At 47.9% G+C, this 13,039-nt stretch overlaps 1 protein-coding gene across 6 annotated transcripts in view; it reads left to right on the top strand.

Moving 5' to 3' along the window:
• Positions 1-13,039, top strand: part of ADAMTS9 (ADAM metallopeptidase with thrombospondin type 1 motif 9) — a 159,590-nt gene that overhangs the window by 131,874 nt on the left and 14,677 nt on the right. For all 6 annotated transcript variants that reach the window (XM_073901495.1, XM_073901496.1, XM_025885665.2 and 3 more), the window contains 7 exons: positions 1,145-1,318; positions 4,922-5,116; positions 6,158-6,290; positions 6,913-7,007; positions 7,119-7,213; positions 7,304-7,437; positions 9,492-9,583. In XM_073901495.1, coding sequence (XP_073757596.1) covers positions 1,145-1,318; positions 4,922-5,116; positions 6,158-6,290; positions 6,913-7,007; positions 7,119-7,213; positions 7,304-7,437; positions 9,492-9,583 — 918 coding nt within the window. The remainder of the gene's footprint in view (positions 1-1,144; positions 1,319-4,921; positions 5,117-6,157; positions 6,291-6,912; positions 7,008-7,118; positions 7,214-7,303; positions 7,438-9,491; positions 9,584-13,039) is intronic.

Below are 13,039 nucleotides of genomic sequence, written 5' to 3'. Positions count from 1 at the left end.
AACAGTAGCTCTTGGTGTTTGTCGGTGAGTTAGATAAGGCCAAGGGACAACAGAGTGTATAATCCTGGTGTAAAGGAAACAAAAGACCCCTGGCTTAGCTCACTGTGGTTTTCCAAGGTAGTTTAGAGTCTTGAAATGCTGAGTGACACAGATGCTTTAGATTAGACAGGCTTTGAGAGACCTTTAGCAACACAGATAACTAAGCTAAACTTCAAAGGTGGGGTTTGCTGTTGGTTAAAGAGAAAAGATAAAGAACTTGCGGGCAACATAGAGATAGTCCTAGAACAGAACCTACCGCTTGCTCTGTATTCCTGACTTGGTTTATGGGGATAAAAATGTGTGTCCCATCAACCTCACAAAGAGATGTTTGATCTGGGACAGGGCATGTAGACTAAGTCCCAGTTTCTCCACCTGAAAAATGGAGATCATAGGACTCGCTAAATCTCACTACCTAGCTGTCTACGTCCTCCTTGTCTGTCCTTGCTCCCAAAACATAAGCTCCTCTCTGTTGACCCAGGACCCATCCCAGGGCCTGACACTAGGAATTCGGTGAATATTTCCTGAATGAACGGGGGTTGAGAGCAGTCCGTCCTGGAGAAGAAAAGGCAGTCGGGGGTCACAACAAAGCAAAGTATGTCAAGTTCCTGAAGGGGGATGACTTGGAAGGACTGAAACTTGTCCTTCATGCTCCCCTGGAATGGAGAGCCGGGACAAAAGGCTGCCATCTGCAAAGTGATATATTTAATAGTAAGATGAAATGGGCCACCTGGACAGGTGACATCACCGCTTCCCTGGCTCTGGGGGTATTTAGACACCAGTCTGATAGCCACTTCGCTGGAAGTTTTAAAGAGGTTCAGTATTTGAGTGAGTAAAGTAATCAAGCCTTAAGGTCCTTTCCACACCTGAAATCCGTTCACTCAAGCTTTCATTCCTTCATTCCAGTAGCCACTTACTTGTTGCTGTGCCTGGAACAGTGTTGGGGGTAAGTGGGATAAAGCAATGATCTCTCTGATCATTCCTGCCCTCAGAGGCCTCACAGTCCTAAAGGGTGTGTAGACGGGAAAATTAATCTCTACAGTAACAGCATATGATAAGCCATGTATTACTTTCCAATGTCAACCCCCGTTTTGTCTGTCATGAACAGTGCACCAAGACCTGCGGCGAAGGCTCCAGGTACCGCAAGGTGGTGTGCGTGGACGTGGACAAAGGCAGCGAGGTTCATGGCGTACGCTGCGACATGAGCAAGCGGCCTGTGGACCGCGAGAGCTGTAGTTTGCAGCCCTGCGAGTATGTCTGGATCACAGGAGAATGGTCAGAGGTATGTGCCCGGGATTCTGTAACCACCTTCAGGTCAGCGACAGCCTGAGGGCAACAGAGGGACCAGGGCAGGAATGGGGAAGACTCTGGCCCACCTGCCAGTTCTGCCTCCTGGGGCCAGAGCCCCCCATGTTCAAGGTGGGAGAGCGCCTGAGATGGTCTCCTAGCTCCCCTAAATTCTGTTGGTATGCTAAGAAAGGAGAATTATCACAGGGCCTGCAAGTTCATTTGATGCCTGTCGGTGTCTGAAGAAAGTTAAGGTAAGAAAACGCCATTAGTGTCAGGGAGACAATAGGGAATGGTGGAGACTATGACAAACCAGCACATACCATGTGAAGGGAGCAGGCTTCTCTCCCTCTCCAGCGGAGGCCACGCAGAAATGTGTGTCCAGTGTTACCAGACCTGATTTTTCAAGAGAGGACAAAAATCTGAACTTTTATGTGAGAGCTCCTAACTTTAAAATGTGGACTCAGATCTTTTATTTGAAACATTGTGTGAGGCAAACCAAACACTTTCATGGGCCAGATATGGGTCGCTTGTTTAACAACCTCTGATCCAGAGGGAGAAAATAATTTTCCATAATATTCAGGGAATCAATTTCTTCTTCTCCTTGTATACACAATGCCTAACCTAGAAACTTTTTATTATTAATACACCAATGGTAATAACAGCATGATTGTATTATTTTCAAGCCTCATAACATTTTCAAAGACTGAAAGACCTGTAATATCCAAACCAGCTGTCATTTGCCCAAAAGGAATGAGAGGTACAATTACCTGGGCTCATAGCAAAGGTGCTGAAAATTTTTAGGTTAATATGCTCGTTGTCACTGGACCCACTTTCAAGTTTGGCAGGGCAGCGATTTCACATTTTAATAGGAGGAATGTTTGCCGGTAGGTGATACGTGTGTTGGGTATTGAATTGTTTCTGCACTGTAGCTGGCCTAAAGTCCTTTCTAACTATGTCTCCTGATCTTCCCCTTCCCCATCCAGGGGGGACATCTGGCAATGTCTGGAGACATTTTTGAATGTCACAAGTGGGAGAATTGGGATACTACTGGTATCTAGTGGGTCAACGTCAGGGTTGCTTCTACACACACCCAACAGAGAGCCATCTGGCCCAACGGGCAATGGTGCTGAGGTTGAGAAACCCTGCTTTACCCCAACTCTTCATGTTCTCAGTGTGCTCTTAAAGAGTGGAGGGGAGACATGGTCCAAATCATTAGGAAATAGATATACCATTGGCTAGCCAGGAACCCAGGGAGTCCAGATGCTTGTTCAAAATAGTCCTTGACTTTGGGTTGGAAAGTCAATGCCAAGTCCTTGACTTAGGCATAAATTCCAAACCCATTCAAATCCCAGGGAGGGTAGGGGGAAGGCATTTGGGGAGGGCTCCTCTCTTCTCTTCGATTCACCTCTCCTGGTTCCTCGTCAGGCATGGTCCATAACTTCTGGTTCTCAGCACTGCCCCACCAGGCCACGCCCTGGCTTGCAGTAGGGAAAAAGCCTGCCCTTCTGCCTCTCTCCCTCCTCAGGCCTCTGTCCCTCTCTGCCTCCTGGAGGCCTCCTCTTAGTTGGTTTCTGGCTTAGTTCTTGGTCATTCATCTTTCTGGAGTTTCTATACCTTTCACACTGCGAGCATTGGCATCTTCATCTTAATCTTTTGTGTGTTGTTATTATTATGCTAAAAGAATTTTGATCTCTTTATAAGACTGAGTCATGTCACTCCTATAGCTTTATTTTAACCTTAATCTTAACCCCCAACAGATGAGATTTGTAGAAGATTTAAAAAAAAAAAAACCCTCAATATTTCTGCAAATTCTCAAGTGTATCATGGATTGAAAACTCTGCAGATTTAAAGGCAAAGTTGCAAGGGTTGGAGATAGGTCCCCACATGGATGCAAGGACCATGGTGCCAAAGGCACTGGACCACAAATCCCTCTAGGAAAGCTTCTGGTAAAACACAAGAAGCCACAGCAAGCCACACCTTCTCTCTGGGACCTCTGTTACCTGGCGAGCTGTGTGCTTTCCTCTGAGCTCTACTTGAATGTGGGGAAGCCTGGGCCAGATGGGGAAGGAGGACCCATCCGCCCTGGCTGATGCATGCAGTTTCTCTCCTCGGGCCTGAAGTGTCTTACCAAGGCAAGGAGTGCACATTCCTGTTATTTCATCCTGCTTTACTGTTCTTTTCAAATTAGAGAAGTAATAGATGCTCATGATGAAACAAACACATGACCCCGAGGCATAGAGAGTCTAGAGTAAGAGGTTCCCCTCTCCCTCCTGCCTCCCAGCCTGGACAGTCTGCCGCCACATGAAACACCCCAGACTAGCTTGGCCTTCCCCTGGCTGGCGTCTGCTGGCTCTTCAGGCATTTAAACATCAGCAGCCAAAGAAGGAAAAAACGTATGCAGGATGCTTCCAGGGATGCTCTATGTACCTCTGGTGGGGCCTGCTCCCTCCTTGCCTCCGGGACCTCTTCAGGGGGTGTCTTCTCCCCTGAGCAGTTATAAGGGAGGAAAGCCACATGGCTTAAAGCAGCAGCTCAGGAGACATTAGGAAAGAATGACACGGTGACTTTTAATAGCTCATGAGACCCAATGGATGCTAGGGTCCCTCACCCCAGAAAATGCATCACACACTACTTGCTGTGGACGGCTTTGGGGGTTCATCTAGGCCACCTCAAACAGCCTTTGGTCTCAAGAATCCTGATCCTCTTGCTTAATTTTATGTAACACCTTCACAGGAGATGGCTGGTTTTTTGATGACGGTGTCTAAAAACACCATCAAAACTGAATTCACTATCCTTCAGTGTTAGTTTTTAAATATATTATATAAAATACTTAGCTTGGGAGGTTGAACATACTTGAAAATTGTATCAGTAGCCAATTAGATGTCCCATCAGGGGAAGGGTCTTGGACACTAGTAAGATGTGCATTTCTTTCTCCTTTTCTGTATTGTTTGCATACTTTTAAATGCTGTGTAATTACGGTAAAAAGGTAAGTGACTGCCTGATCTGGTGAGAGAGAGAAAGAGAGAGGGTAGACAAGAAAGGTAACATTGCAGTCAAGATATACGGGCAGGGAGAGAGGAGAGAGAAGGACATTGAGTGGAGGGCAGACGGGAAAGCAAAGCGCATGGACCCGGAAAGGAAAAGTCCCCTCTTGGCTCAGTGCTTGGGTTTCACACGTAACTCAGGTGGGCTGTGATGCCCCCCACCCCAGCCCCGTGGTCACAGCTCTGGTATGGTCATTGTAGGTTTGGAAAAGCATGCAGTGGGGCTGGGGATCCTATAAATGGGACCAGGGACAGCTGGAGTCCCTCCCCCTTTCTCCCCCTGAAATCCAAAGAAGGGGCCCAAGGCGCCCCCACCTGCCCTGGGGGCCGAGAAGATACAGTGGAAGCTCTAGATCCTGGAAGACGTGGTTTCGGGTTGCACGGCTCCTGTGTGCTTGGGGTCTGCCACTTGAAATGCATAAACAAGCTAATAAAGGGAGCGCTTTCTGCAGCGCCGTCAGGGGTCAGCGTTGGAGGTGGAGGTCAGAGGCCTATTGTGGGCTCCCCCAGGGCGCCGCTCCAGCCTCTTCTCCCAACCGCTGTCTCCCCAGTGCTCAGTGACCTGTGGAAAGGGCTACAAACAAAGGCTCGTCTCCTGTAGCGAGATTTACACCGGCAAGGAGAATTCTGAGTACAGTTACCAAACAACCATCAACTGCCCGGGCACTCAGCCAGCCAGCGTCCACCCCTGCCACCTGAGGGGGTGCCCTGTCTCGGCCACCTGGAGAGTCGGCAACTGGGGGAGCGTAAGTAGACTGCCTGGTCACCAAATCCGAAAGTGCTGGGATCCCCAACTCCATCTTAAACACGCCCCACCTGCCCCACCCAAAGTGATTCTCCTCCCAGCAGAGATGATGGGAAGACACGGGAGGTAACGTCTTGAAATGGGCTCATGGGAAGTGAACGTTCTCTTCTTGGGTGACAGGGGGGTCCCACTGAGTAGAGCGTGGGCCCCGAAGCCGGACAGCCGCACTGTGCCTCCAGGCGCCGCTACGTCCCGGTTGAATGCAAAGCGCAACACTCTTGAGTCTCAGTTTCTTCGTCTGCAAAATGGGTGGCTGTGAAGAAGAAATGAGTTAATATGTCAACAGCTCTCAGATTATGATAGCAAATGTCCAGTTACCTGTATTTTACCACAGGGCTTTTAAAAAAACAAGCCCCTAGAACTTTGTCATATAGTAAGAGTGACAGAAGAGTTAGTCATTGCTTCTGTGGTCAAGAAGTCAATATATCCTCACCCCTCTTTAATGGGAATATTTCCTTGCATTAGGGGTACAATAAGTGAGACTGTTTTAAATTGGGACTTCCCGGGACTCTTGCCATCGCCCCCGGCTCCGGACGCCTAGGTTCTCAGTGTTGGAAAGCAATAAGGTGAAAATATGGGATCAGTTGAAAGTGGTTAGGGTTTGATTCCTGGCTCCACCATGACCTTGAACAAATTTCTTGACATGTGGGCCCTAGTTTCCTCTCTATAAAAATAGAAAAATTGGTAGTACTATCTCAGGGAATTCTTGTGAGGCTTAAATGAGAATATATATATATATATATCATAATATGTACATATACCTATGTCTATAAATACACATGTAAGACACGTCTGTGTTTAAGTGGGTATCATGCTTAGCACAGAGACAGGCCCACCGTAAGTGTCCCGTACACATCAGCTGCTGGTGTTCAGCAGCCTAGGGTCTGAAATGACACTCTGGACATGATGTCTCAGGCTGTGAGGTGTGCACCACAGAGCCTGCGCTCAGGAGTGGCATCCCTGACTCTGCTCTGCCTTGTAGTGCTCGGTGTCCTGTGGTGTGGGAGTGACACACAGATCTGTGCAATGTTTAACCAGCGAGGACCAGCCCAGCCACTTGTGCCCTGCTGCTTTAAAGCCGGAAGAGAGGAAAACATGTCACAATATCTATCACTGTAAGTCAGCCTGCAGAAACCATCTTCCTGGGGCACGGAGAACAGGGTTTCTTGGTTTCTTTGTCTGTTGGCCTACCCTTTGTGGAAATAGAGAATTTATAAGAGAAATAAGGATTGGGGATGTAATGCACAGCATGATGCCTGTAGTGAACACGGCTTTTGGTACATTTGAAAGTTGTTAAGAGAGTCAATCCTACAAATTCTCATCAAAAGGGAAAAAACATTTTTGTTTTTTCTTGTATCTCTCTGAAATGATGGGTGTTAACTAAACTGTAATTATTCACGGTGTATGGAGGTCAAGTCATTATGCAATACACCTTAAACCCATAGGGTGCTACATGTCCATTACCTCTCCGTAAAGCTGAAAGAAAAAAATAAAGGAAACGTTTATCCCCAAAAGGGGAAAGAATTTATTTTAAAGAAATTGACCCCTTTTTAAAAGCAAAATAGTGTCACTACATCAAAAACTAATGATGTATTGTATGGCGACTAACATAACATAATAAAATTAAATTAAATTTTAAAAAAGGAAAAAAATAGTGTGAACAGGATATTCACTGCGTAGGCGGTTGGTGGACATCTTGGAGCATCACACTCCATTTTTGCATTTCGTGTTTTCTAGGTGAGTTACCCCAAAACTGCAAGGAGGTAAAGAGACTGAAAAGTACCAGTGAAGATGGTGAATATTTCCTGCTCATCAAAGGAAAGCTCCTGAAGGTGAACACTGGACATCAGTCATTATTTCTAGAATGATTTGGGAGTGCATGGCACTGGGTGTCATCGTCTCATTGCTGAGCTGATCTTCATCGTTTATTTCTGGTCTTTCAGATCTTCTGTGCAGGGATGCAGTCGGACCACCCCAAAGAATACATTACACTGGTCCATGGCGACTCAGAGAATTTCTCCGAGGTGTACGGACACAGGTAGAAGAACTCAGGCTCAGAAGAGCAGGCACCTACAAATCCCTGGAAATACCTTCCCATCCTTACCAGAACATTCTCTCTGTAATACAGGTTGCACAACCCAACCGAGTGTCCCTACAACGGGAGCCGACGGGATGACTGCCAGTGTCGGAAGGACTACACGGCAGCTGGGTTTTCCAGCTTCCAGAAAATCAGGATAGACTTGACGACAATGCAGGTCATCAGTAAGTCCAGTGGAATGTCACAGGGGAGGGAATGTGCCCATGAGTTTCTCCATTCGGCCAACAAGCTGCTCCCTGCTCACTGGCTAGGGACGAGGCTCTGAGATCCCGAGGGGAACAAGATGAGCTGCCTGAGGTCCAGCGATGACAACCCCGGTCCAAGCTGCGTGGGGGCGGGGTTTGCTCCTTTCTGTTCCCTGCCTTCCAGCCAGTCCCCGGAAAGTGCCTAGCACGGGGTGGAGCTCCATCAGACTCGGGATAAGTGAATGAATGGAGGAGGTGAAGGCCTCTGAAGGGCACTACTGCACTGTGGGGTGACAGGGTAGCATCCCCCCAAATAGGACACTGAATCTGAGAACTGAAGGTCGAGTTTAAAGCTGTTGCCCGATTTAGCCGTGCACAAGGTATCAGTGTGGGGAAGCAGAAGTTTTTGAGGGAGAAGAAAGAGCAGATACAAACCTCAAAACTAAGAGACTCGTGTGGAATCACCGGTCCCCGCACAGGGCTCCACCATGCAGAGTGTACACAGGTGCAAGGGTATATGCCTAGTTTTATCTGATTGTTGATTTACGGAAGAAAATTGGTATACAGATTTACCTTTTTTTAGCATATATTTTTAAAGATTTTATTTATTTATTTGATAGAGAGAGAAAGAGAGAGCACAAGCAGAGGGAGTGGGAGAGGGAGAAGCAGGCTCCCCGCGGATCAGGGAGCCCGACGTGGGGCTCGAACCCAGGACCCTGGGATCACGACCCGAGCCGAAGGCAGACGCTTAACGGCTGAGCCGCCCTCAGTCCTCAGACTTACCTTTTTTAACTAGCCTCCATGTGAGCTGATTTAACGACTGAGCCACCTTCAGTCCTCAGACTTACCTTTTTTAACTAGCCTCCATGTGAGCTGATTTCGTACCCCAGCCCACATCACATTTTTTTTAGGGACATTAATCCTAGGCGTGGTTAAAGACAGCTAAACTATCCAAACATGTTCCCTCGAATGGAGGAGAAACAGAAATCATGAATAATTAATTTTTTCCTCATTAACATGGCTCCCATAATATTGCGCTGCTTTCCTCTTGAGATAGATTAAACTTGATTTGTACCAAGATACTTTTTATTGCCTTCAGCCAGCCTGACGCAGACTCAAGGCAGAGAGTCTGCAGTTTCTTGCTCAGGAAAACACTGCAGCTAAGACCCAGGGCTTCTCTGCTCTGAAGCTGCAAGGACCCCTTTCCTGGCGGGACAGAGAACTCCGATTTCCCTCCCACTGCAGCGTGGGTAACTGCAGAAAGATTAAGGCCTTTTGCTGTTCCCGAAAGGCTAGGCGAAAGGTAAAAAGCTGCCTTCTGCCTTCTGCCTTCTGTTCCATGAGCGACAGCTTTTGGGGGATTCTCACTTGAACTCCTCCTGATCTGTGGTCCCCATTTGTAGAGCTGCTCCAAAGGAGGAGCTCCAAGAGGGTTAAAAACACAAGCATTGTTTTTATTGGCTTTTTTTTTTTAAACTACAAGTGAGCCCCAAACTTGAGAAACTGCCATTAATACTTTCAAGATGTGGGTTCTAATTGCTCCACATTTTGGCAATAATAGCGCATAGGCCATGGGAGGACAGATGAAGCCTCAGGGAATAACTCCTAAGTAGCTGGACATGCTTTTGTGGCTTATTGCCTCCTATCCTTAAGCCTGGGAGGCGGTATTCGGGAGACCCACAACTGTCCAAGGACACTACATTTAATGGAGGTGACTCACATATTTATGTATATGAGAACCGATTCCAAAGTCATCTTAAACCCCCCTTTTGGCTTCCATACCATGAAGAGACTGTGCGGATAAAACCCAGGGAACGAGACTCTTGGAACCACAAATATAATGGGGAGAAAGCAAGTGCACATCTGGATCCATTTGCTCACTAATGATACTTTGGATTTTTTTCCCCGCTCCTACTCCCTCTTACTCTTTCTCTTGCTACGCTCCTTCCCTTCTGCCTCCCTGGGACTGTCCTGTCCCTTCTGTGCCTTTTTTTGCCCTTCCCTCTCCTCTCCCTTTCTCCGAAACCCCACAGCCACTGACTTACAGTTTGCCAGGACGAGCGAAGGGCACCCCGTCCCTTTTGCCACAGCTGGGGACTGCTACAGTGCTGCCAAGTGCCCACAGGTACGTGCTGGGGTCTCCCCTGACCGAGGACCCACAGCCCACCCTGCCCCCAGGGGATCCTTGGCTGCATCTGCCCCTGGGAACGCAGTCAGAACAGCTATTCTGGAGGGCCATGCGTGCCCGCCTGCATCAGGAGACAGGCTCAGCAATGCTCAGAGCTACCAATGTAGCAATCCCTAGTGTTTCCCAAGGAACCGATCAGAGCTACACGCCAAACTTCTGCATTCATCAAAATGCACCTATTATAGTGGTAAAAACTTAGAAGTAAATGAGACGTCGGATGGCAGGGGCTTGCTTAAACAAATTATGATGGTTAAGAAAATGAAAATTACACAGTCAGTGACATGCTGCTCTGTGTTTCCTGACTGGCTCTTGAAGAAAATAAAAAGCCCTGCTTTGTAGCCTTTGCCAGTTTCCAAGGTGTCAATAGTCGCCTTCCGCCCCACCCCCACCCCACCCCAGTAAACTGATTTCAAGCCCGCGATGTTCTGTCACTAAATGGAGCTCACACACCAGGGTCAGCCATTAAAAATTCTAAACATTGCATGATACAGAAAAATTCTTATCCCTACTTCACGTGTATAAAACATATCGTGTTCAGACCAAAAGTGCAAGTTTAGCATCGCCTACTGGATTCCCTCCTCAGCAGAGTCGCTGACCGGCCATGGCCTTGCCGGACTCTACTTCCACGCTTTCTTGCCTCTTTAGAGGCATGGCAACCTTTAACTTGCCCTTTGAAACGTGCTGTCCTAATAACCAGCCCACTGCCAAATTTGCAAAGCAGGCATCAGTCTTTGCGAGAAGCTTCTGCCCTGAGAAGCGATAAGGAACTTGGTGATCGGTGATCTCAGGCAGGAGAACTTGGCCCCTCGTTCTTGCTCTGGTTCGCATGGGGTCTTCACAAGGCTGTTGCTAAACTCTGGGTCAGGAATTTCCCACTTTGCCAACAGGCCTTCAAAAGTCTGGGGACTGGGACTGGGAGATGCATTTGGAATCCTAGGCACTGTCTCCCCAGGATGGATTTACGCCCAACCACAGAGATCATCCAAAGACAAACACATCTGAATTTTCTTTTAGCGAAGTGTTTTCTCAGCCCCCAGCTTCAGAAAGCAATGCTAAACATTTTGGAGAAGTGAAAAGGAAGCTCTCAGGGAGAAAGAAAATAAACAAAGGGCATAATGGTAAAAGGGGGCCTCTCCTCTATTACCCAGGAATTGAAAACTTTTGAAGTGCTGTTTCTTAAAGCAGCTGATGACTTCAAACACCCCATTGGTATGGGTTGCATTTTAACAGCTAATAGATGAGCCCTGTCCTGCCTTTTTCAAAAGTCAGGAGGATTTCCTTGTTTCTCTGTGCGCATCTTTGGGGAAGTTTAAGTAAATTAAAGGTAATTTGCATTCATGTCTTTTAATAATTCAGAGACAAATGAACTTACTGATTTGCTAAATCCTAACCCCTGAAGCAGTTGCTAAATGAGAAAACCCAAAGCCTAGTGAGAAGCTAATTTATATTTTTCCTAGCCCATTCTTCAAACCATATCGGGCACTTTGAGAATTCATTTCCTCAGACATGGATTGAGCACCAGCTACGTGGGTATGAAAGCCGGGAGTGTTGCAGATCGGTTTTCCAGGGAAAGATCTGTAGGAGCACACTTGTGCAAGGTGCTTTGGAACAGACGGTTCCTCCCATAACCTAACGATTGCACAGAAGTCAAAGCGGAGGGGCGTTCTGTTTGCTACCTTGCTTCCTTCTCCCCCCCACACACTGTTGCTTTGGGGATTTATTTAGCAATAAGAATACCCCCCTTCCGAGAGCCCCCAACTGAAAATACAGCCAGAATGTGGTTTTTCTCTTCTGATCACCAGGGATGTGGCATTATCGTGGTTGATGCTGGTATTGGTCACATTTATGGAGGGTTTCCTAGATTGTAGACTTTGCCCAGCATTTCTAAGACTGTAGCATGTGATCCCCACAGCAACCTGTGAGAATACCCCCCGTTTACAGATGAGAAAATGGAGCCACCGAGAGGTTGGGTAGCTTGCCCCAACCCACACAGCTGGTGCTCAGTAGAGGCCAGATTCTATCCCAAGTGCGTCTGAGTGCAAACCCACACTGGCCAAGGTGTCCGCCTGACACCAAGTGCAGACAAGACTTTGCAGCCTTCCCTTTTGTCCCAACAAAGAACAAAACCTCTCTTTGTCTCAGGCACATCTTTTGCAACTCTCTCTGGATCCTCTAGCATACGCATACTCTGAAATACTTTTACTCTCTTGCATCAGCAACAGGAGGTAGTAGCTGTCGCTCTCAGGCCCTCTACCCCCTGAAGATGAGGGGCAAATATGTCCCACCTGGAGCTAAGAGGCTAGTAAGTCTTTACTCCTTGGGCAGCCCTCAACTTAAGGTGGTGCTTATCAGCAGAAAATGGAGGTCCCCCGTGCTGGGGAAGGTGGAAAGAGAATGAGGAGGAAGACCTCCTGTTCTGTGAGGTGCATCCCCTCACTCTGAGATAGCAGGTCGGGCTAGCCGTGCGTGTGGCGCGTGCTCAGATCCTGGACCCCCAGATCAGCTGGGGGCGTTCTTGGGCTAGAAGCCAGGTCAGCAGCCTGGACCTTCCAAGAACCTTGAGGTTGAAGCCAATCCAGTCTACCTTCTCCGGCAGTGCAGGTCGGGGTGGAGGAGGACGTCAGCCTGGAAAGCAGGATGGGGTTGGGGGGAAGAGAGGGATCCTGGGCAGTGATGCGGTCTGGACATTATGAACGGCGTGAACGCCCGCCTCGGGGCAGGCTGGAGAGATGAGGAGGTGGCCGGTGGGACAGGGAGGGGATGGTGCAGCTCGGAGAGGCCTGTGTCTGGGGAGGCCGGGCAGGGAGGGCTTTGTGCTTCAGCACATCTGCAGTCGTGGACACCTGTTGAGGCTCTTTGACATAACAGCTGCTGACATCTGTAGAGTACTGTCATAAAGTAATTTCCAAAAATGTTTCTAAGATACCACCTACTCTCTGCTGGCTTATGAGTTGGGTGCATTATAGCTTCTATCTAATTCCCTACTAACCCATTTTACAGATGAACTCAGGGAAGTGAAGCCGTTCGCCTGAGGTCACACTGAAAGTAGAGGAGTCTGGATTCTAGGAAAAATCCATCCTCTACACCAGAGTTTCTCAACTTCAGTACTATTGATGTTTTGGGCTGGATCATTCTCTGTTGTGGGAACTGTGCTGTGCATTGCAGGATATTTGGCAAGATCTCTGATGCTAGTAACACACACACGTGCACACACACATACACACACCTGCCAGTTAGGACAACCAAAAATATCTCTAGAAATTGCAAATATCTGGGGGCAAAATAGTCCTCTGTTGAGAGCCACTAACCTAGACCAGACTAATCACTTCTGTGAGTTGGAATCTTATATGTCCCCATGTTATAGATGTGGAATCTAAGGCCTCAAAGGGGTTT

Source organism: Callorhinus ursinus, unplaced genomic scaffold, assembly GCF_003265705.2.
Source record: "Callorhinus ursinus isolate GAN/ISIS: 27379988/994484 unplaced genomic scaffold, GSC_fseal_2.0 scaffold15, whole genome shotgun sequence".
Taxonomy (NCBI): Eukaryota; Metazoa; Chordata; class Mammalia; order Carnivora; family Otariidae; genus Callorhinus; species Callorhinus ursinus.
Note: the sequence above shows the minus strand (reverse complement) of the source record. Positions and strands in the feature narration are given on the sequence as shown.